General features: G+C 46.7%; 1 protein-coding gene and 1 long non-coding RNA gene across 3 annotated transcripts in view; both read left to right on the top strand.

Moving 5' to 3' along the window:
- Positions 1-17,818, top strand: part of LOC310853021 (CD209 antigen-like protein C) — a 94,683-nt gene extending 76,865 nt beyond the window's left edge. The window contains exons 1-7 of one of the 2 annotated variants that reach the window (XM_083757168.1): positions 1,166-1,401; positions 4,773-4,997; positions 8,722-8,829; positions 11,236-11,322; positions 15,207-15,367; positions 16,752-16,855; positions 17,531-17,818. In XM_083757168.1, the coding sequence (XP_083613294.1) occupies positions 4,775-4,997; positions 8,722-8,829; positions 11,236-11,322; positions 15,207-15,367; positions 16,752-16,855; positions 17,531-17,696 (849 nt within the window). In that variant the 5' untranslated portion in view covers positions 1,166-1,401; positions 4,773-4,774 and the 3' untranslated portion in view covers positions 17,697-17,818. Of the gene's footprint in view, positions 1-1,165; positions 1,402-4,772; positions 4,998-8,721; positions 8,830-11,235; positions 11,323-15,206; positions 15,368-16,751; positions 16,856-17,530 lie in introns of those variants that run through there. The other variant, XM_083757169.1, reaches the window with a different exon arrangement.
- Positions 17,819-18,602: 784 nt separating this feature from the next.
- Positions 18,603-20,093, top strand: LOC310852980. The gene is made up of 2 exons (XR_014568504.1): positions 18,603-19,172; positions 19,555-20,093. It is a non-coding gene; the product is annotated as an uncharacterized lncRNA (long non-coding RNA).
- Positions 20,094-22,143: the final 2,050 nt, after the last annotated feature.

The raw sequence follows: 22,143 nt of genomic DNA, 5'->3' as shown, positions 1-22,143 counted from the left end.
AATAATAATAATAATAATAATAATAATAATTTATTATTTGTACCCCGCCCATCTGGCTGGGTTTCGCCAGCCACTCTGGGTGGCTTCCATAGAAACCAAAAATACATTAAAATATCACACATTAAAAACTTCCCTGAACAGGGCTGCCTTAAGATGTCTTCTGAATGTCAGGTAGTTGTTTATTGCTTTGACATCTGATGGGAGGGTGTTCCACAGGGCGGGCGCCACTACCGAGAAGGCCCTCTGCCTGGTTCCCTGTAACTTTGCTTCTCACAGGGAGGGAACTGCCAGAAGGGCCTCAGCGCTGGACCTCAGTGTCTGGGCAGAACGATGGGGGTGGAGACGCTCCTTCAGGTATATTGGGCCGAGGCCGTTTAGGGCTTTAAAGGTCAGCACCAACACTTTGAATTGTGCTCGGAAACGTACTGGGAGCCAATGTAGGTCTTTCAAGACCGGTGTGATGTGATCTCGGCGGCCGCTCTCAGTCACCAGTCTAGCTGCCGCATTCTGGATTAGTTGTAGTTTCCGAGTCACCTTCAAAGGTAGCCCCACGTAGAGCACATTGCAGTAGTCCAAGCGGGAAATAACCAGAGCATGCACCACTCTGGCAAGACAGTCCGCGGGCAGGTAGAGTCTCATCCTGCGTACCAGGTGGAGTTGGTAGACAGCTGCCCTGGATACAGAATTGACCTGCGCCTCCATGGACAGCTGTGAGTCCAAAATGACTCCCAGGCTGTCCCTTCCCATTATTCCTAAAAGTTTTGAAAGTATTCCTCTTTCAACACACACACACACACACACACACACACACACACGTGTAAATAGCTTAGTGTATGAAAATAAAACCACATAGTGGCTGATAGTAATAGTGGCATTCTAGGAATAGTGCTGGGTCAAATTTTATCTGAGTCACAAACTCCCTCTAGGAGATTCTGAAGGTGGGAGACAGCTAGGCTCACAGAGACAGTGAAGGACCTTTCTTTAGCCACAAGGGTCTTGCCCCACTTGGATTGACCTGGGATGTCAAAGACTGCTGCCTCACAGGCGCAGCGCCATCACAATCTGCCTTACCTTTCAGCCACAGGTGTGCTTGTGATGGTGAATGGTGGCAGGGCAGGGCAGGCAGCCAATCAGCAAGCGGCTTGTGTCACAGGGCTGCTGCTTGCACCATCTTGGGAGGACAAAGGAAGCGAGTATAAGGCCGTGGGAGGGAGGCAAAAGAATCCATGGGAAACATAGAGCAGAAATAGCGTAGGGTTCAAGAGAATCAGACTCAAAGAAGAGCAAGCAAATCCTTGACAGATAATCTGGAAGGGAATCCTAAAGTGAACCAGAATCAGGAGGTACAGTAGTTGCCTCGACACTCCAGCAGATTATCCAATGTTGGGAAGATCTACTTAGGTAATCCTTGAATTTGTAACCTCAACCTCCCATTAATGGAGCTTAAACTGTTCCCTTTTCACAGTGAATATTTTTATTTGAAAATTTAAAAGATAGTTTAAATCTGTTAGGTGACCGTTCCTTCTTTCCCACCTCCTCCAGATATTTCTGAGTTTCCTCCTAACCTTTGCCTCCTTTGCATCACAACAGACTTGCCTTAATTTGATGCAGTGCCAGCCACGAATCGCAGGTGCAACTGCCTGTTGCTTGGTGGCCACCAAATGCTGGTTGTTCCCGCTGCTTATTGGGCCTTGAACGCAGCACCAGAATTCCTGAAGAGGCAAAGCTTTTCACACAGTGTGTAGTTAAGCTATGGAACTCATTTCTAAAGGGGCCAGTGATAGCCAGCAACCTTGAAGGTCTCAAAAGAGAATTAGCAAAATTCACGGAGGAGGAGGGCTATCGATGGCTCCTCGCCAGGATGACTATGCTAGTCAGAGACAGCTATGCTTCTGAAGGACAGTGGCTGGAAGCCGCAGGAGGGGAGTGCTGCTCTTGAGTTCGAATCCTGCTTGCAGGTTTCCCAGGGCATCTGGTTGGCCCCTGGGAGAACAGGATGCTGTACTAGATCATTGGTCATTGGTCTGATCCAGCAGCCACTTCTTAGGTCTTTGTGCTGCAGGAGGGTATTCAGTGCTGGGTAGATACACACAGGTAATTCCTGAACAGTTAACCTTAGCCACCAATTCAAAGTGTTGGCGCTGACCTTTAAAGCCCTAAACGGCCTCAGTCCAGTATAGCTGAAGGAGCATCTCCACCCCCATAATTCTGCCCGGACACTGAGGTCCAGTGCCAAGGTCCTTCTGGCGGTTCCCTCACTGCGAGAAGCCAAGTTACAGGGAACCAGGCAGAGGGCCTTCTCGGTGGTGGCGCCCGCCCTGTGGAACACCCTCCCATCAGATGTCAAAGAGAAAAACAACTACCAGACTTTTAGAAGACACCTGTTTTGTTGTTGTTTAGTTGTGTCCGACTCTTTGTGGCCCCCTGGACCAGAGCACGCCAGGCACTCCTGTCTTCCACTGCCTCCCGCAGTTTGGTCAAGCTCATGCTGGTAGCTTCGAGAACACTGTCCCACCATCTCATCCTCTGTCATCCCCTTCTCCTTGTGCCCTCCATCTTTCCCAACATCAGGGTCTTTTTCAGGGAGTCTTCTCTTCTCATGAGGTGGCCAAAGTCTTGGAGCCTCAGCTTCAGGATCTGTCCTTCCAGTGAGCACTCAGGGCTGATTTCCTTAAGAATGGAGAGGTTGGATCTTCTTGCAGTCCATGGGACTCTCAAGAGTCTCCTCCAGCACCAGAATTCAAAAGCATCCATTCTTCGGCGATCAGCCTTCTTTATGGTCCAGCTCTCACTTCCATACATCACTACTGGGAAAACCATTGCTTTAACTATACGGACCTTTGTTGGCAAGGTGATGTCTCTGCCCTGTTTAGGAAAGCTTTAATGTTTAATATATTATTGTATTTTAATATTCTGCTGGAAGCCACCCAGAGTGGCTGGGGAAACCCAGCCGGATGGGCGGGGTATAAATAAATAAATAAATAAATAAATAAATAAATATTAGCCTCCTGTAGATGGAGCTTAAATTACTTCCTTCTTTTCTTTCCGTAATGAACAATTTTATCTCAGAGCTTTAAAAAATGGTTAAAAAGCTATTAGCAGCTGCTCTTTCTCAGCTTTGAAGATGTTTCTGATCATCTGAATGTAATAGAACCAGCAGCGGGAGCTGGAAGGGACCCCAAGGGTCATCTAGTCCAACCCCCCCTGCACTGCAGGAATCTCATATAAAGCATCTGTGACGGACACCCAACCTCTGCTTAAAAACCTCCAAGGAAGGAGAGTCCACCACCTTCTGAGGGTGTCTGCTGATCAGACCATAAGAAGGGCCTGCAGGATCAGGCCAAGAGCCCATCTAGCCCAGCGTCCTGTTGTCACAGGGGCCATGTTGTCACATGGCTGCCTCAAACTGTGAAGGTGGAGCGTAGCTATTGAGGCCAGTAGCTGTCAGTAGCTCTCTCCTCCGTGAATTGGATTAACCCTTCTTTTAAAGTCATCCAAGTTGGTGGCAGGGAGTTCCACAGTCCTGCATGAAGGAGGACTTCCTTTCGTTTCTCCCGAATCTTCCAACACTCAGCTTCATTGGATGCCCATGGGTTCTAGTGCTAGGAGAGAGGAAGAACATTTCTCTGCCTACTATCTACATGCCATGTGCATTTTTTTTTACAAATTTCTGAGTTTCCTCCTAAGATTCCCACACCCCTTTGAATCTCCCTCTTTGCTGGCTGAATCCCCAGAAATAGACGCTAATCCCCAGAATTAGAATTAGCCATGGATAACAGTGCAATGGGCTGATGCTTAGCAATCACAACCATAGTGCTTCTTGCTACCTGTTGGGTCTTTGGTACCATGACAAAATTGGCAAATGGGGAGATCTTAGAGGCCTCGGAATGAGTCTGCCCCTGCGGCTTGATGGAGGTAGAAACTGTCTCTCATGTCTTGTTGTGCTGCCGTTTCTATGGGGATATACGCTCAGTATTTATTACCCCTGCTATGCAAAAATCTCCAGATGAATCCGAACTTCAATCTCTAAAATCCCTGGTAGAGGACAAGGATCCTGAGATCACATTAAAAGGTAAAGGGACCCCTGACCATTAGGTCCAGTCGTGGCCGACTCTGGGGTTGCGGTGCTCATCTTGCTTTATTGGCCGAGAGAACCAGCATACAGCTTCCAGGTCATGTGGCCAGCATGACTAAACTGCTTCTGGCGAATCAGAGCAGCGCACGGAAACACCGTTTAGCTTCCCACCAGAGTGGTACTTATTTATCTACTTGCACTTTGATGTGCTTTCAAACTGCTAGACGGGCAGGAGCAGGGACTGAGCAATGGGAACTCACCTCGTCGTGGGGATTCGAACCGCCAACCTTCTGTTCAGCAAGTCCTAGGCTCTGTAGTTTAACCCACAGCACTACCTGCATCATCACGTTAAGATCAAGTTAAGGGTAGCCAAATTCTGTGTGTTTGCCATAAAACTTAGGGAACAAGCTGTGCTATCATAATAATTAAGGCCTTAAATGATAATTTTAGGTGATATGTTAGTGACTAAGTTTTAATTTATATATTTTTTAACTGTTGCTACATCTGTAGTGTCCCTGGTATACCTAATTGCAAATTCAAATGTATCCCTATTCTGTTTTATGACTTCCTTGATATTGTATGTGGGCTGGAACTGGTCTGTGACCGACATAATAAATTCAATTCAATGTTAGAGGCCTGATGGTGAACTTGTCCTTTGAGCCATTGTCTTCATGGGTGTTTCTTCTTGTCATTTGAGCCATGGCCCCCAAGCCGGCGGCGGCGGCACCAACACCACCAGCAGCAGCAGGAGCAGCGCCACCAGCAGGGGCAGCGGCGGCAGCGGCGGCAAAAGGGAAACCCGGTGCTGCTCCTCCGACCAAACCGAAACCACGCTGGCGAATTCCTCTCAAGGTTGGATGGATATTTCTCGGGATTTTTGCCTTCATCTGCTTTTGTGTCTTGGTCACCACGGCTTTCCTCTGTAAGTTCACTCAAATCACCTCTTGACCAATCTGCACTGCCTGTGTTCTTGTTGACTTTACCTTGTGCTGTATATTGGTGTGTGTGCTGGTCCCGGGGGGGTTACCGTGTGGCGTGGTCTGAGTCCGGTCCTAGGTCGAGGGTAAGGAGGCTGTCCGTCAGGGGTGAAGCAAGGTCCAAAGTGAGGAGTTGGGCATGGTCAGGAACTCAGGAGAGCAGGTCAGGGTGCTGGCAGGAACAGGTTACCAATGATGTTGCTCCCGCAACCTGGGACTGGGCTGACTGGCCTTTATCTCCTCTGAGGCCTAGGGCGGCCCTGGTCCACAGGTGACTCACCTCTCCTGGCCTGGAGGCGAGCACTCCTCCTGCGAGAACTTAGTTCCCTCCGCCTCTCTGCCCTGAGCCTCTGCAGCTCCGGAGAGGCTGGAGGGTCACCAAACCCAGAGGCAACCTCAGCTTCTTCTGATGGGGCTGAGAGAGGTGCACCTGCAGGCAGTGGGTCCTCCATCACCTCAGGGGCCAGAGCAGATTCAGCTGGTGTCTGCTCCTGAGGATCCGGCACAGGTGAGGGCCCTTCAGGCTTAAGCCCCAGCCCCGGCTCAGCCGGCCCTGGAGGCAGGGACTCCTGTGCAGGCTGGGATTCCTCAGGTTCAGCCTCTGAATCCGATTCCTAGGCCATAACAGTGTGTTAGCAAGTGGGCGCCGCACTTTCTCCCTGGCTGACGTTGCGCACGTCAGCGATGCCCTCCGTAAACCGTGCAGCTGATCAAGCACATATTGATCCCTCCTCGTGTGGAGGAGCTCTGTGTGACCAGGAGAGTCTGAGCACAACAGTTCAGGCATTGGTGACCAAGGTTGGATTGCTACAATGCAATCTGTCTGGGGCTTCCCTTGTGCTTGATCCGGAAACTGCAGTGAGTTCGGAACACTGTAGCGGCACTTGCTGAGAGGAGTGAGTCCTGTTGGCATGCAACACCTCTGCTCAGAGATTTGCACTGTTTGCTGTGTTGTTACCATGCCAGGTGCAGAGATGTAGCTATAGGGGCGAGGGGCTAGGCAGGTTTTTTGCCCTGGGTGAAGCCTTCAGATGGGTGCCATTGAGGTTCCCAGACTCTCTCTCTCTGTGTAATAAACTGGGTCTTTGATCCAGGTGAAAGAAGCCTAGTTTCACCCGCCAAGTGCAAAGTTTTCCTTATGGTATGAAAAGCCCTTAACAGCTTGGGACGGGTTTACTGGTGGGATATGCGGCCTAGGACCCACGTACCTATGGGACCGCCTCTCCTGGTATGTCCTGCGGAGGACCTTGAGGTCCACAAATGACAACACTTGGGAGGTCCCAAGTTGCAAGGTGGTTAGATTGGTCTCAACTAGGGCCAGGGCCTTTTCAGCACTGGCCCCGATGTGGTGGAACGCTCTGGCACAAGAGACTAGGGCCCTGCGGGACTTGACATCTTTCTACAGAGCCTGCAAGACAGAGCTGTTCCGTCTGGCCTTTGGTTTGGACTCGGTCTGACCCTTATGTTTCCCTCCCCTTATGGTTTTGAACTATGGGCTACTATTAAAATGAGGCTGCATTTAAATTGTATTTTAACCCGTATGAAATATACTCAGAGTCGCAAAGTGATTTCATGCTCTTTATTCAGCTCATAGTGGTGAGGAGGAATGAATGAAAGTCCCCTCAAAGTATCTGCTTTATATACATTATTTACACAATGGGCTGCACCTGATTGGCTAATTCTGGAATTCTACTGTAAGCCAATCAGGTTGTGGATTCACTTCTATCTGGAGCATGATTGGGTGGTTCCTGCCAACCAATCATACTGCTGCATTGTTCGAAGACCAATCAGACTGCTGCCTTTTGGATCCTATTGTTCTAGGACCAGACTGCTGCAGTTTGGATCCTATTCAACTCAGTACATAACACCGTATTTTAAATTGTTTCTTTCCCCCTTCCCTATTATGTTTTTATTGTGATTTTACTGGTGTTAGCTGCCCTGAGCCTGTATCTGGCCAGGGAGGGTAGGGTATAAATATTATTATTATTATTATTATTATTATTATTATTATTATTATTATTATTATTATTTTATTATTATTATTATCATCATCATCATCATCTTACCCAATATATGCCAACTCTGCTGCTTTGAATGGCAGAACTCACACTTCACAGGTGCTAAACTAGGGTTATGAGGCGTTTCCATTTCCTGTGGACAGTCCCCAGATTTGTGAATTAAGTCCCTGGACAAATTCCATCCCCGGAATGTCCCCAGATTTCATCTAATGTCCCCGGGAAACACAGCAGCAGCAGTCTCAGCAGCCCGGAGCAGTTGGCTCTGGCTGGCTTCAGGAGCTGCTCAGAAGTCCCCATATGATGGTGGTGCAGGGGCTCTGAGATGCAGCTTCTGGGCTGCCTCCACCTTCCCTGACCCCAGCAACTAAGCTGCAAAGGGAGGCTTCATGCTGCCTATCAGAGCAGCTTCCCAACTCCTACTTGCGTGCAAGCAGGAGCGGGGTGGGGATCTCTCAGCTGTGAAGGGAGGCTTCACACTGCCTATCAGAGCTTTTGTGCAAACAGGAGGGGCAGGGATCTCTCAGTCAGGCAACGGGAAGCCTCCCTTCCCAGCTGAGGGATCCCCACCCCCTCCTGCTTGCACGCAAGTAGGAATGGGATTGGGACTGCTCTGATGGGAAGGGAGGCATCGCGCTGCCTGAGAGATCCCTGCCCGCTCCTGCTTGCATGCAAGTAGGAGTTGGGATGGGGCTGCTCTGAAAGGCAGTGTGAAGCCTCCCTTCTCTCTGCCACCGCCATTGCTGCAGCTTCAACATCCCGAACATGTAACATGCATGTTTGTATTTATTTATTTAAAAAGTCCCCAGATTCATTGAAAAAAAAATCTGGTAATCTTATGCTAAACAATACTCTTTCCACACTTGTAAGAAATCATTATTTTAGTGTGGCAGGACCTGCACTTTGGAATTCCCTGCCCATTGCTATCAGGCAAGCTCCTTTGCTGTACTCTTTTTGCTGCCCACTTACAACATTTTTTGTTTAGGCAAACGTAGATGCTGATGTGTCTTGATTTCTTTTTGGCTTACGGCTGATTTTATTTATTTTTTTTTAAAAAATGTACTTGTTTTGAACTGTTTTCATTGATAGTCTTGACATTTCTTGCAAAGTGTTTTTTTACAATCACGTCATATATAAATTCTGTCTATTTATTTATTTAATTGAAAAGGTCTGTTTAAAAGGATATTGGGTAAAGATCCCTGTTTGAGACCTTTCTCCCTATGTAATAATAATAATAATAATACTAATAATAATAATAATAATAATGTATTATTTATATCCCACCCATCTGACTGGGTTTCCCCAGCCACTCTGGGCAGCTCCCAGCAGAATATTAAAAACACAATAAACATCAAACATTTAAAACTTCCCTAAACAGGGCTGCGTTCAGATGTCTTCTAAAAGTCAGGTAGTTGTTTATTTCCTCGACGGTAGGGCGTTCCACAGGGCGGGCGCCACCACCGAGAAGGTCCTCTGCCTGGTTCCCTGTAACCTCACTTAGGCAGTCCTGGGCATAGTGAAGCTAACTCTGAAGAAGGTATCTTCACACGTTTATGGGGATGTGTGCATGCAGGGAGATGGGGAAAGGTTATTTAGGTGTAAGCTTTTAACAGCTTCACATTAAAATTACCTGTATTTGTTTCAATGACTTTAGTTTATAAGATGAATAAAGAAAAGGAGAGCCCACTTGATCAGCCAATGGACAAACTGAGGACCGCAATGGCAACTGGGCTAAGAAATAACGAACTCATGACTGAAAATCGTAAGTGGAAGGACAATAATCATTTGTTTCTGGTTGTTTTAGAACACCCCCTGCCCCCCCCCCAAAGCCCCAACAGAAGGTAGAGAACAAGAGAGAACCTAGAAAGAACATTGAACATCTTGACCTGGCTGTGTGGGAACTTTGCCACAAGACATACAGTACAAACTCAATAGGAAATATGGAAGCCATATTTTGAATGAGTACTGAAGAAGTGAACCTATGCTGCCAATTCTCGTATTAATACCAGTATGAAGTAAGCAGCACATAAGCAGCACACAAAACACCACCAAACCATTCTACGTTCTAAATCTGATATTAATAATCCTAGTTACAGATAGGTAGCCGTGTTGGTCTGCCATAGTCAAAACAAAAAAAATTCCTTCCAGTAGCACCTTAAAGACCAACTAAGTCAGTTCTTGGTATGAGCTTTCGTGTGCATGCACACTTCTTCAGATACCATATCAGATTCCTTTAGCCACGCTCCTGTAGATATCAACAAAGGTACGTTTGATCAAACGAAGCATCAGCGATGTTACTTCAGATACCATATCAGATACCGTATCTGAAGAAGTGTGCATGCACATGAAAGCTCATACCAAGAACTGACTTAGTTGGTCTTTAAGGTGCTACTGGAAGGATTATTTTTTTTGTTTTGATTAATAATCCTGAAATTGAGAGAACAAGGTACAAGATCTACTACAGAAGCCACGAACAGAAAACTCATTCAAATTGCGTCCAAAAGGAAAATTCAGTCTTTAAATTCTGGCGTTTGTCACCTGTTTCGCCCATGAAGAGTCTTGGTCTTCGTCAGTAAATTTTCTCTCACGGTTTTGATATATTTATAGACGTACATTTACATACATTGGCTTAGCAAATGAATAAATGCTTAAGTCAAGAAAGAACTTAGCATATGAAGTTGAATGTATGTAAACACACCAAAATCTTGAGGGAGAATTTCCTGAAGAAAGAAACTAAATTTTGCAGCTTAAGCCAAGAAGGAATGTAACGTATGGACTTGGATGTTTATAAATATATCAAAACCGTGAGAGAGAATTTACTGAAGAAGCCCAAGACTCTTCATGGGCGATACAGATGACAAACGCCAGATACCCTTCGTATCTGAAGAAGTGTGCATGCACACGAAAGCTCATACCAAGAACTGACTTAGTTGGTCTTTAAGGTGCTACTGGAAGGATTTTTTTTTGTTTTGGCCAGCACCCTGTGTAACTCTCGTGCGTAACATCGCTGATGCTTTGTTTGATCAAACGTACCTTTGTTGATATCTACAGGAGCATGGCTAAAGAAACTTTAAAGACTGAATCTTCCTTTTGGTCACAATTTGAATGAGTTTTCTATTTGTGGCTTCTGTAGTAGATCTTGTACCTTGTTCTCTCAATTTTTGGATTGTTAATTTAAGATTTAGAATGTGGAATGGCTTGGTAGTGTTTTGTGTGTCACTTATGTGCTGCTTACTTCATACTGATCTTTTGAATGAGGGCTCACCCACAATTCCACTTGCCTTGCCATTGCCCCCCAAGGGAAACTGGCTGTTTGCCACTGAATCAGAGCAAACATCAATCTGGTTCTCCAGATTGCACCAATTACACAGTTTGTTCCGATTTAGCACTAGAGAGGGTTTCTTGGGGGAAAGCGGTGGGCCAAAGGCAAAATTTCTTGGACCCAAGGGGGAAAAACACTCAGAGCAGTGTTTTCTAGGCACGACTCACATGGATGTGTGGATGAGCTCTACATCTGTATACCGGCTCCTTCCTTCTTGTGCTTTGGCTCTGCTTCAGGATTGTAGTCCTTAGCGCTTATTATTGGTGGATGCAGTGAACTATCTTCTTTAGGATAACCATCTTTTCCTTCAGCTTTCTGTATGTTGTGGATAGAAATAGGGCAGGTGCAGATATAGTCTAGGTAGAGAAATTGTATCTGTAATATTTAGACAGCAAGGTGAAATCAGTGCAAACTCTGTTCATATTTGGGGGTAGGAATCACACTATCATATTTTCTAGTCTTTGTCTAATGAATTTAATAAGGAGTAAGGTGAATATCTAAAGTATCATCCTCTGACATATGATTCTGATTGGTCTATGACTTCAGAACTGCTGAAGAACTTATTTGTTCACCTTAAAAACCACCACCAATTTTATTATTTGTACCTCGCCCATCTGGCTAGGTTGACCCATCCACTCTGGCGATCCTTATTTTGATTTTGGAGGCTATTTTGGGTTTTTGCTAATGTTCTTTAAGGTATCAACTGTTTTAGCTTTGGGGGAGTTTTTACACTTGAATTGTTTGTTTCCTTGGGTGAGATAGGAAGGTGGGAGACAGTTATTTAAATAAATGGAAGTGTTGGGTGGGAGAAAAGAAACCCTCATCTACGTTTGGGGATGCTTTCAGCCATGAAGGTAGCTGAAGAAGTCACGAACCTGCCACAGCACATAGCAGATGCCGAAAACCTCTACAATGAGCGGAAAGTAAAGTACCGTAAGTGCCTTCAACCCTCAATATGGTGCCGTGGCACATTTTGGGAATATAAAGGCGAGCAAACTTAGATGAGCTGAAATGTGATACTGTGGGTTATATTGCAGATATTAACAGTGTGCAGTTTGAAGTGACTGGGTGCATAAAAACTGACTCTTTTTTGCCCAGACCCATTAGATATTATTCAAAAACTTTACTTGAATAACTTTCTTCAAAACAGATCAAAAGCATCAAAGATACACCCACATAATTCAATACAATATCTTGAGCTGTGCAGCACAGACCAAGCATCTTAGAAATAAAATATAATTCCAAACAGAACTATTTTTAAAAAGGTCTCTCTCCTTGCGGCCTCCATTTTGCCTGGAGTTGTTTTCCTGCAGAGACATTTAAACATCCCTACTTCCTCAGAGATCTGGAAATGAAGACTAAAGGCAACTCCCTTTCAAAATGGAGATTTTCAGCCAAATACCTTTGTCACCTGATCTAAGGTAAAACACTCACGTGTTAGCTAGCAGAAAACAACAGTGCTTAACATCTTGAGGCTGTTGGGCGAGGTCTTTAGGGGATTAGGATCATGGTGTTACCAGTGTGCGGATGATACCCAGCTCTATTTATCCTTGTCATCTGATTCAGGTGGAGAAGTGCATGCACTTGATTAGTGTTTGAAGACAGTGATGGGCTAGATGGATAGCGACCAGTAAATGGAGGCTGAATTTTGGCAAGATGAATGTGCTATGGAATGATAGTTCCTCAGTCTTGGAATAGAGTAGGCAGCCTGTTCTGAATGTATGCCCCTCCACCCCTGGGAAGGATTAGGTCTGTAGTCTCGGGATACTATTAGAATCCAGCTTGTTACCAGAAGCTCAGATGTCTTCAGTGGTTATGGAGTCTGGTTGTTCCAGGATGGGGATGGTTCACCCTCTAGTAACCTCCAGGACAGACTTTTTCAATGTGGGGCTGTCCCATAGCTGTCAACCGTCCCTTATTTGGCGGGGAACTCCCTTATCCCAGGGCCGTGTCCCTTATTGATGATGTCCCTTAAATACCCCGGGTTTCAAAGGAAGCAGCTCCTCTCCCTCCCTCCCTGCTGGCCAGGTAGGAGGGAGGCTCCAACTGTGTTGCTTGGCTGCATTGCTCACCCAATAAGGAGTCTAAGAATGACTGGGGGGTGGAGCTTGCATGCCTTGTGCTGATCAAATCAGCTGCGTTGCCTGGGGACTCGCCTTTGCTCAGTGCTTCCCAGCGGAGAAGTGACGGTGGTTTTCCTTGCTGCATCCCCTTTGCTGGGTTGCTGCGCTGTGGGAACCACCACTTGAGGCTTCATTTGGCTGCTGGCTGGGCTTTCTGCCTTTGGCTCAGAGGGGCTCAGAAGTTGAACGTACCTGTGCCCGGAAAATCCCTTATTTTGGCTGCTGATCCCTTATTTTCAAGGCTGCTGGTCCCTTATTTTCAAATCTGTAAGTTGACAGCTATGAGCTGTCCTTCAAGGTGGTTCAAAGGTTACAGGTAGTCTCACATGCAGCCACCAAAGATCATATAGCTCAAGCAGCCAGGGTAACTCTTAGAGTCTATTTAATATAGACTCTATATATTTAATATAGATGGGCTGCATCAATAGGAGTATAGCATCTAGATCAAGGGAAGTAATAGTGCCACTGTATTCTGCTCTGGTCAGACCTCACCTGGAGTACTGTGTCCAGTTCTGGGCACCACAGATCAAGAAGGACACTGACAAACTGGAATGTGTCCAGAGGAGGGCAACCAAAATGGTCAAAGGCCTGGAAACGATGCCTTATGAGGAACGGCTAAGGGAGCTGGGCATGTTTAGCCTGGAGAAGAGGAGGTTAAGGGGTGATATGATAGCCATGTTCAAATATATAAAAGGATGTCACATAGAGGAGGGAGAAAGGTTGTTTTCTGCTGCTCCAGAGAAGCGGACACGGAGCAATGGATCCAAACTACAAGAAAGAAGATTCCACCTAAACATTAGGAAGAACTTCCTGACCGTAAGAGCTGTTCGACAGTGGAATTTGCTGCCAAGGAGTGTGGTGGAGTCTCCTTCTTTGGAGGTCTTTAAGCAGAGGCTTGACAACCATATGTCAGGAGTGCTCTGATGGTGTTTCCTGCTTGGCAGGGGCTTGGACTCGATGGCCCTTGTGGTCTCTTCCAACTCTATGATTCTATGATTCTATAATATTCAAGGTTTTTGTTTGACATAAATTCTCTAAACCAGTAGCAGGGAACCTCTGACCCACAGGTCTGTTTATTTCAACAATATATATATATACTGCTTAGAATCATAGAACTGTAGAGTTGGAAGGGATCTCGAGGAATCTCAACTAAAGCATCCACTGTAGTCTCTAAGCAGGCTACAAAAAGGTTATAATATTGATACGATAGAGGTAAAAATAGTTAAAATTAGCTTTAAAATCAGTAAGATGCCTGCTGAAATAAAAAAGGTCTTCATTGATAAGGGTTGATATGGGTCCCAATGAGGTCATTTTCCACAAACAACTTCCACCTGCCTCACAGCTGATGTCACACACAACACCAGAAACTTAAAGTGAGCTCCCGGTTGTTCCTTGAAAGGCAAGGCTCCTGGTCAGTGCCAAGCAGCTGAAATTGGGAGTGTGCCTTCACTGAAAACAGCGTGATGATAGACATGGGATTCTAGAAGCTTCCAGTGAGCAGGCCGTGGTGTTCAGTAATCTGAAATGGGTCAGGTTGTTGCAATCAAAGCTTGCCCTGTCTTGTTGATATACCAAAAATCACATGAGTCAGTGGGTGGCGAAGGAGTCGTATTTGTATTTTATTTCTGTGCAGAAAAGGACCAGCAGGGATGTTTCCCCAAATTAACTGGCCCCGGACAAAGCGTTCCAAACAGTTTTATACATTTGGTACAAATTCCACACATTCCATTAAGTTTAAATTTCCTATCCAATAGTTTCCCTCCCCACAGCTGTCTCCCTATGAGCAGTCCAAATTACAAACAGTGTGAGCATGTGTGCTGACTACCATTTTAAACAAAGGAGCTTCCCCATGGTCTGCTAGACTTTTATTGCAGTACAGTGGATGCTTGGGTTGCGAACGTGATCCATGCGGGATGCACATTTGCAACTTGCAGCATTTGCAACCTGCAGCACCACGTTTGCGCACGCATGGGTTGTGATTCGGTGATTCTGCGCATGTGCAAAGCAAAATTTAGTGCTTCTGCGCATGCATGACCACTGAAACCCGGAAATAACCTGTTCCGGTACTTCTGGGTTTCGGCAGGTTTGTAACCCGAAAAAATGCAACCTGAAGCTTCTGTAAACCGAGGTATGACTGTATAGTATTTCATTCCAGTTACTGAGCATAGTCTGACCACAGTCCAAGCATTCTCAGTAGGTCAAAACCTTATATGGTATGATTCTCTTTATTTCATTACTACAAGGTGATGAAGGAACCATGGGGCCCGTGTTCTTATCACTGCTGCCGCAGGAGAGGGTTCTTCAGCAATTCCCCAACACAAGAGCTCTAGGGAATGTGTTTCCACCAGTCTTTAAACTCTTTCTGGGATAGAGTCTGCTATTGCTGAGGATTCTGAATCCATATCCTGGGTTATGACCATCACCAGCCTCATAGACAATGATTATAAGTGCCCCTCAAGTTTGCTCAAAATCTTCCCACCTGAACCTTTCCAATGGAAACATTGGGGGTCATTTCCTTCCTCCTAAAAGTTCAAAGCATGTGTTGGGTCAACCGACTGAGTCCATTCCCCAAGCAAAATGTTTTGAGGTAAGCCAGGCTGAGAGGGTGACTCTTCCCCAAATCCCAGAACTGTCCTTAGTCTACGTGCAACACAGTGCCGGGTATGTTAAAGTCTTTGCATTAATTCCTCCTAGAAAACCTCTTTAAGAAAGGTGCAAAGTCTTCTGGTGGCTGGAAGCTTTTTGGGAAGAATCTCTACTACGTTTCAAAAGGGAAAAAGACCTGGTATGATGCCGAGAACTTCTGCATGTCCAGAGATGCCCATTTGGCCTCCATCCTGACTGATGAAGAACAGGTTATATAATTATTATTATTATTATTATTATTATTATTATTTATTCCCCTGCCACTCTGGGCAGCTCCCAACAGAATATTAAAAACAATGAAATACCAAACATTAAAAACTTCCCTTAACAGGGCTGCTTTCAGATGTCTTCTATAAGTCAGATAGTTGTTTATTTCCTTGACATCTGATGGGAGGGCATTCCACAGGGCAGGCACCACTACCAAGAAGGCCCTCTGCCTGGTTCCCTGTAGCTTCACTTCTCACAGGGAGGGAACCGCCAGAAGATTCTCAGAGGAGGACCTCAGTGCCCAGACTGAATGATGGGGGTGGTGATGCGTCTTCAGGGATACTGTTATATCTCATGTATACTGAACAATATATATATATATATATTGTTCTTCTTTCTCTCTTGCTGTTTGGGGTTTATTAGCATCTTCTCCAATGCCTGTATTTTTCTGACTGTCTTTTAACTGTCACATGCAAATACTTCAGGACCTCTTGCAAATACTGCTGTACCTTCTTCCTCTCCACACACCACAAACCCTGGTCTGCCAGAGATCCTGTCCTGAAATGTGTCACCACAAAAGAATGTGACTTTGAGCACAATCCCATTTGCACATGCAGTGGCGTAGCGTGGGTTGTCAGCACCCGGAGCAAGGCAAGTAATTTGCGCCCCCTAACCCGTGGATTTTAGCACTCGAGTGCGAGAGCGCCCCCCAGATGTTGCGCCCGGGGCAGCCGGCCCCCCCTGCACCCCCCACGCTACGCCACTGTGCACATGAAGTGATGGGGAATCTCAGCAGGTGATGGTGGGGCTTCATTGCTTGGGCACCCTAGAACAGGGGTCAGCAGACCTTTTCAGCAGGGGGCACCACGGTCCACTGTCCCTCAGACCTTGTGGGGGGCCGGACTCTATTTTGAAAAAAAAAAAAATGAACAAATTCCTATGCCCCACAAATAACCCTGAGATGCATTTTAAATAAAAGCACGCATTCTACTCATGTAAAAACACCAGGCAGGCCCCATCAATATCCTAGAGATGCATTTTAAATAAAAGGACACATTCCACTCATGTAAAAACAGGCTGATTCCTGGACCGTCTGTTGGCAGGATTGGCAGAAGGTGATTGGACCGGATCCGTCCCCTAGGCCTTAGTTTGCCTACCCTACATTCTCCCTAATTTTTTGGCAATTCTGAGATTTGGTGATGGATGTGCAAGTGGTGTGAATTGTCCATGAAGGTCATGGAGCCCATTTAATTGCTTAGCACATAATGTGGGTTTACTTGTCAAGGATTATGAAAGACATCATGGAGCAAAGGACATATGGAAGCCCAGGAATGCTCGTATCTCTTTATTGCCATGATGCTGAATTCCACTTCCCTCTTTCTGCAGACCTACATCACTTCTCAACTCACCACTCCTGCCTGGATTGGCCTTACAGATGAAAGTGAGGAAGGCAACTGGGAGTGGACAGATGGCTCCAGATTAATAACACAGTGAGTCTGCAAAAACCATACCCCAGGAGGTGATGTTTCTGCATGTCTGAGACAACTGCACCATTTCTTGCAAACTCTGTAGCAGAACTTAGGGTCCCCTTCATTTGGGGTGCCGGTCCTAAATGCTCAGGCCCCAGCAAGAGAGAAGTTACCTTTAGAATTTGTAGGACCTCATTGACACAAAAGAGAGTGTTCCTTGCTGGGGAGGGTTGTGGATGGGAGACCTGAGCATTTCCTCCCTAGGACCACCATTTTACTGTCTCCTTCAAAGTCTACATGGCTCCTCCACAGCGAGTGGACACAACACAAAGATCAGGTGTACAAGAAATGTACACTTGCCTGCCACAGCATGGGCATAGACAGGATTTATGTTGGGGGCCGGTACCCACCTGTCCTGTTCCAGATCTGAGCTACCTACAATGTGATTGGTCAGTTCGCCTAGCGCTCAGTTGGGTTGCCAGTTGCAATGCTTTGGCTGAACTTTTTTTTTTTTTGGGGGGGGGGATGAAATCCAAAAGCATGGATTTGCAAAATTTTAAAAATCCACCTGGACAAAAAAATTAACCATGAAAAAGAGGACGTGTCCAGGAAAATCTGGACATATAGCGACCCTAGCTTTGTTAGGCGCAGCCTCTTTTTTCCGATTTTATAATACAAGCCCTTCTGCACCCCCAGGTACTGGTCTGCTGGCAATCCCAACAGCTGGGAGAACTATGGAGACTCAGAGGAAGATTGTGCTTCCATTATTCCTTCATCTAGAGAAAAAAATTGGAGCGAGTGTAACTGCCACGAACTTCACAGTTGGGTTTGTAAGGAGAGCCTAGATACGGGAGAATTGTAAAATTTGACAAACCCATTGCCTGGAGCCACACTGGAGTGAAGATGGAATGTGTTTCATTTCACTTCATGGGAAGTCTGCTCAGCCACAGAATGAACAAGAGCGAACAAGAAAATTCTATCTCATTCAAGGACCATTCCTTCAGTTGCCTGACGCCAAGAGAGATCGGAGTATGTGTGCTATTATCAGCTGATTGTGGATATCTGTGCCCTGAGTGATGGGTGTTGAGGAAGGGTTGCAATTTTCCTCCCTGGGAAGGCTGGTTGGGTCTACTCTCTTGGCAAGGCAGAGCTCTGGAGAAGGGCAACATTCAGCAGATGTGTTGAGTTTGCTCTCTCCAGACGTAGCCTGGGTCAGGGGCATAGTGTTGTGGGGGCAGGGGGACCACAGCCCTGGGTGAATAATTTTAGGGGCTCTGACCAGGTGCCCCCATGCAGGGATCCCCCATCCTGCTCTGCCCACCGCATCCCCAGCCCTCTCGCTGAATGTCTGCCTGGCCATCATCGGAGGGGGTGGGATTTGCCTGCCAAGGGCTGCATTGGCCCGCCAGGTTTCTCTCTGCTTGGGTGGCCAGGGCTAAGCTGGTATGCCAGCTCCAGGAATCCTCCAAGCCTTGTGCATGGGCACCTGGCAGCATTGGAGGCAAGGTTCAGTGGGTTCATGCACCAGAAATTGATGCACATTCCAGACAATGGAAAACTGGGGGTACAAAGCAGGAGAATAAAGGATTCCAAGGGCCAGGTAGAGAAGGCTTGAGGGCCACATGTGGTCCCTGGGCCTAAGGTCTCCCACCGCTTTAAGAAACAGAAATCTGCTCCCAAGCTTCCAGATTTGATTGCTTTTGCAACATCATGTGCTTCACCACTGAGCGATGGTCCCTTTCCCTTCTTTTTCAAACAAGAACGGAAGTGCAGACGAGCCCTCTGCCTTTGGCAGAGCTCTAATGCATGGGTGGGGAACCGTGGCTTTCCAGATATTGCTGCACTGCATAGAATTTCAGAATCATGGAATTGTAGAGTTGGAAGGGACGCTAAGAGTCATTTAATCCAAATCCTTGCAACACAGGAATCACAGGTAAAGAATCTGTGACTGATGGCCACCCAACCTCTGCTTCAAAACCTTCATGGAAGCTGCCACCATCTCTGACCATTGCCCATGCTGGCTGGGGCTGCTGTGAGTTGTAGCCCTCCAACATCTGGAGGGTCACAGGTCACTCATACTTGTCCTAAAGGAAGGAAACCCACATCCTGGACAGAGCATACAGGAGCTCTATTTTAGAGGATTTTATGTGGTCAGAAAAGGGGAATTTTAATTTGCTCCATCACATCTGCCAGTCATTTTCCCAGGGGGGAAAGGGACCAAGTTACAGCATCCTAGCAATTGTAGCATGAACTTCCCAAGCACTGCCATGGGAACATTTTTAACAGCTGCTGTTGTTCATGTAGAGATGTACCAGGGAAAGAAGTGTTTGCCCTTCAGGTAAGATAAAGATAAAAGGGCCCCCGGCCGTTAGGTCCAGTTGCATATGACTCTGGGGTTGTGGCGCTCATCTCGCTTTACTGGCCAAGGGAGCTGACATTTGTCCGCAGAGAGTTTTTTCTGGGTCATGTGACCAGCATGACTAAGCCGCTTTTGGTGAACCAGAGCAGTGCATGGAAACGCCGTTTACCTTCCCGCCGGAGCAGTACCTATTTATCTACTTGCACTTTGACGTGCTTTCGAACTGCTAGGTTGGCAGGAGCAGGGACCGAGCAACGGGAGCTCACCCTCTCGTGGGGATTCGAACCGCCGACCTTCTGATCGGCAAGTCCTAGGCTCAGTGGTTTAGACCACAGTGCCACCCACGTCCCTTGCCCTTCAGGTACAGAGTGGTGAAAAGTGGATACACTCTTCTGATGTTGGCTTCTCTAACTCAGGCACACGTGGTAAGAAAGGGTCAGGCATGGATATTTGGGCTGCAAGCCACTTTGAATGCAACCGTCAGATTAGGTGAGGGTGTCTGAATTAATTGAGCAGAGGATTTAAAACAATGCTAGTCCTACTCAGAGTAGATGCATTGAAGTTAATGGACATGACTGGCGGTTTCATTCATTTCAATGTATCTTCTCTGAGTAGGACTTAGTGGACTACAACCCAATATATTATTTGTAAGTGCTTATATTCAGGTAGCAAAGCCCCTTCTTAAGAGAGGCCTCCTCTTTCCCACATCTTGTCTTGGATGGAATGTCTTTTCTAAAGCACCTGCGTGACATCAAAAACAGAGGAACCATAAAGCGATGGGGCCAGTTTAAAACGGTTTGAACAGCTGGCAAATGAAAACATCCTTGGAAAATGCATCTATCTAAACCTGGCCCATTTCTCTGCTCAAGCCAACACTTGGCAATAAACTGGTTTCAGTAATCAGAATCAGAGTTGCAGAGTTGACCCCTAAGGGTCATCTAGTCCAGCCCCTGAAATGCAGTAATATGCAGCCATTCCATATGGGGATCGAACCTGCAACCTTGGTGTTATTCCGCTTCTCAGAGTGTAAGGGCCCCTCCAGGTCAGCGTTTTCAGGCAAGTGCATTATGCAACATGTTATTGACACAAAGAAAGTGCAATAGTGGTGGTTTTAGTCTGCCTCATTAGCAGTGCAGGGATCCTTCCTCAAAAATATTATATTATTGCTGTCTGGAGGGACTACAGATGCACGTTTTTACCCTGGTCTTTGACTGTGGGTTAAACCACAGAGCCTAGGACTTGCTGATCAGAAGGTTGGTGGTTCGAATCCCCGTGATGGGGTCAGCTCCCGTTGCTCAGTCCCTGTTCCTGCCAACCTAGCAGTTCTAAAGCACACCCAAGTGCAAGTAGATAAATAGGTACCACTCCAGTGGGAAGGTAAATGGCGTTTCCGTGTGCTGCTCTGGTTCGCTAGAAGCGGCTTAGTCATGCTGGCCACATGACCTGGAAGCTGTACGCCGGCTCCATCGGCCAATAAAGTGAGATGAGCGCCGCAACCCCAGAGTCGGTCACGACTGGACCTAATGGTCAGGGGTCCATTTACCTTTACCTTTTTGACTCATGAGATGTGTGCTTTCAGGCTTCATCCTATTCTTGTGACTGCAATCTGTTTTAACTGTTTTTAATTCTCAATTTTAAGTTTTTCGTAACCCACCCTGGGACCTGCTGTGGCGAAGGGCAGTTGTTGTTGTGTTGTTGTTGTTTGCTATTTAAACAGCAATAAAGCACAGCAAACACAGGGCAACACACACACACACTGGGATGTTTGTAGTATGAAAAGTTGTAGGATATGCACTGATTGGACATGAAGCAGAGTCTGTAGGCACTGGCTGGAGATGCCACACAAAGATGGATGGAATGGGTGCTGGAATCACTTGGGTCCATATGCACTCACTTGACCGCTCCAATGAATGGGACTGGGGCATGGGGCAGTTTTGTGGGGTGCAGGATGGAAACACAGAATATATAACAACTATACACAGACACGCACACTAAATCAGGGGTCAGCAAAATTTTTCAGCAGGGGGCCGGTCCACTGTCCCTCAGATCTTGTGGGGGGCTGGACTATATTTTGAAAATAAAAATAAAAATGAATTCCTATGCCCCACAAATAACCCAGAGATGCATTTCAAACAAAAGCACACATTCTACTCATGTAAAAACACCAGGCAGGCTCCACAAATAACCCAGCGATGCATTTTAAATAAAAGGACGCATTCTACTCATGTAAACACACACTGGTTCCCGGACTGTCCGTGGGCAGGATTTAGAAGGCAATTGGGCCGGATCTGGCCCCCAGGCCTTAGTTTGCCTACCCATGCTCTAAAACTAGCTTCTCATTTTCAGCCATGGCAGCAGGTATGGAGCGTGGCCTCTCCTGCCTGTTGTGGACTGGTCGGATGCAGAAAAGTGGTAGGAGGCATCAGTCAGGAAACCCGCTAGAGAACCATCAGGGGAAGAAGGCTCAGAGCCTGGGGATTGGTGTTGGGTTGACAATGAGTGGTCAGAGGGAGAAGACTGGGGAGAGGAAGCATCGGAAGCTGGAAGGGCAACAGAGTTTAGTGAGCAAGAAGAGGTGGTGGCAGACTGCAATCCAGACTCTGAGGCTGAAGCAGAGGCTGGAGAGGAAGGCGGCCAAGATGCTGCTGAAGAATCCAGGGATTCTCCGTCTCCTGCTGCGACCAGCTACCCTCCCTCCTGGCCTATGAGAATGTGCAGAGAATTATGAAAGGAGCGGAACGGAGATTAGTTGTGCGCAGATGCAGTTTGAGACTGCGTGGGGAAAACCCAGGAGAGGAGGAGCCCTAGAGGGGTGGGAGGTTGGGGACCTTCAGTTGCTGAAACCACTGGGCCTGAGCTGTGGTTTGTTTCTTTGAATAAAGATTTAACTTCATCGGGTGATTTATTGCTTTTTGTTGCTGACCTACGCCAGGCCCAAGCCCTGACACTG

This window comes from Podarcis gaigeae (genome assembly GCF_964106915.1).
Source record: "Podarcis gaigeae genome assembly, chromosome: 9".
In the NCBI taxonomy this organism is placed as follows: domain Eukaryota; kingdom Metazoa; phylum Chordata; class Lepidosauria; order Squamata; family Lacertidae; genus Podarcis; species Podarcis gaigeae.
This window is presented reverse-complemented; position numbering and strand designations above follow the sequence as displayed.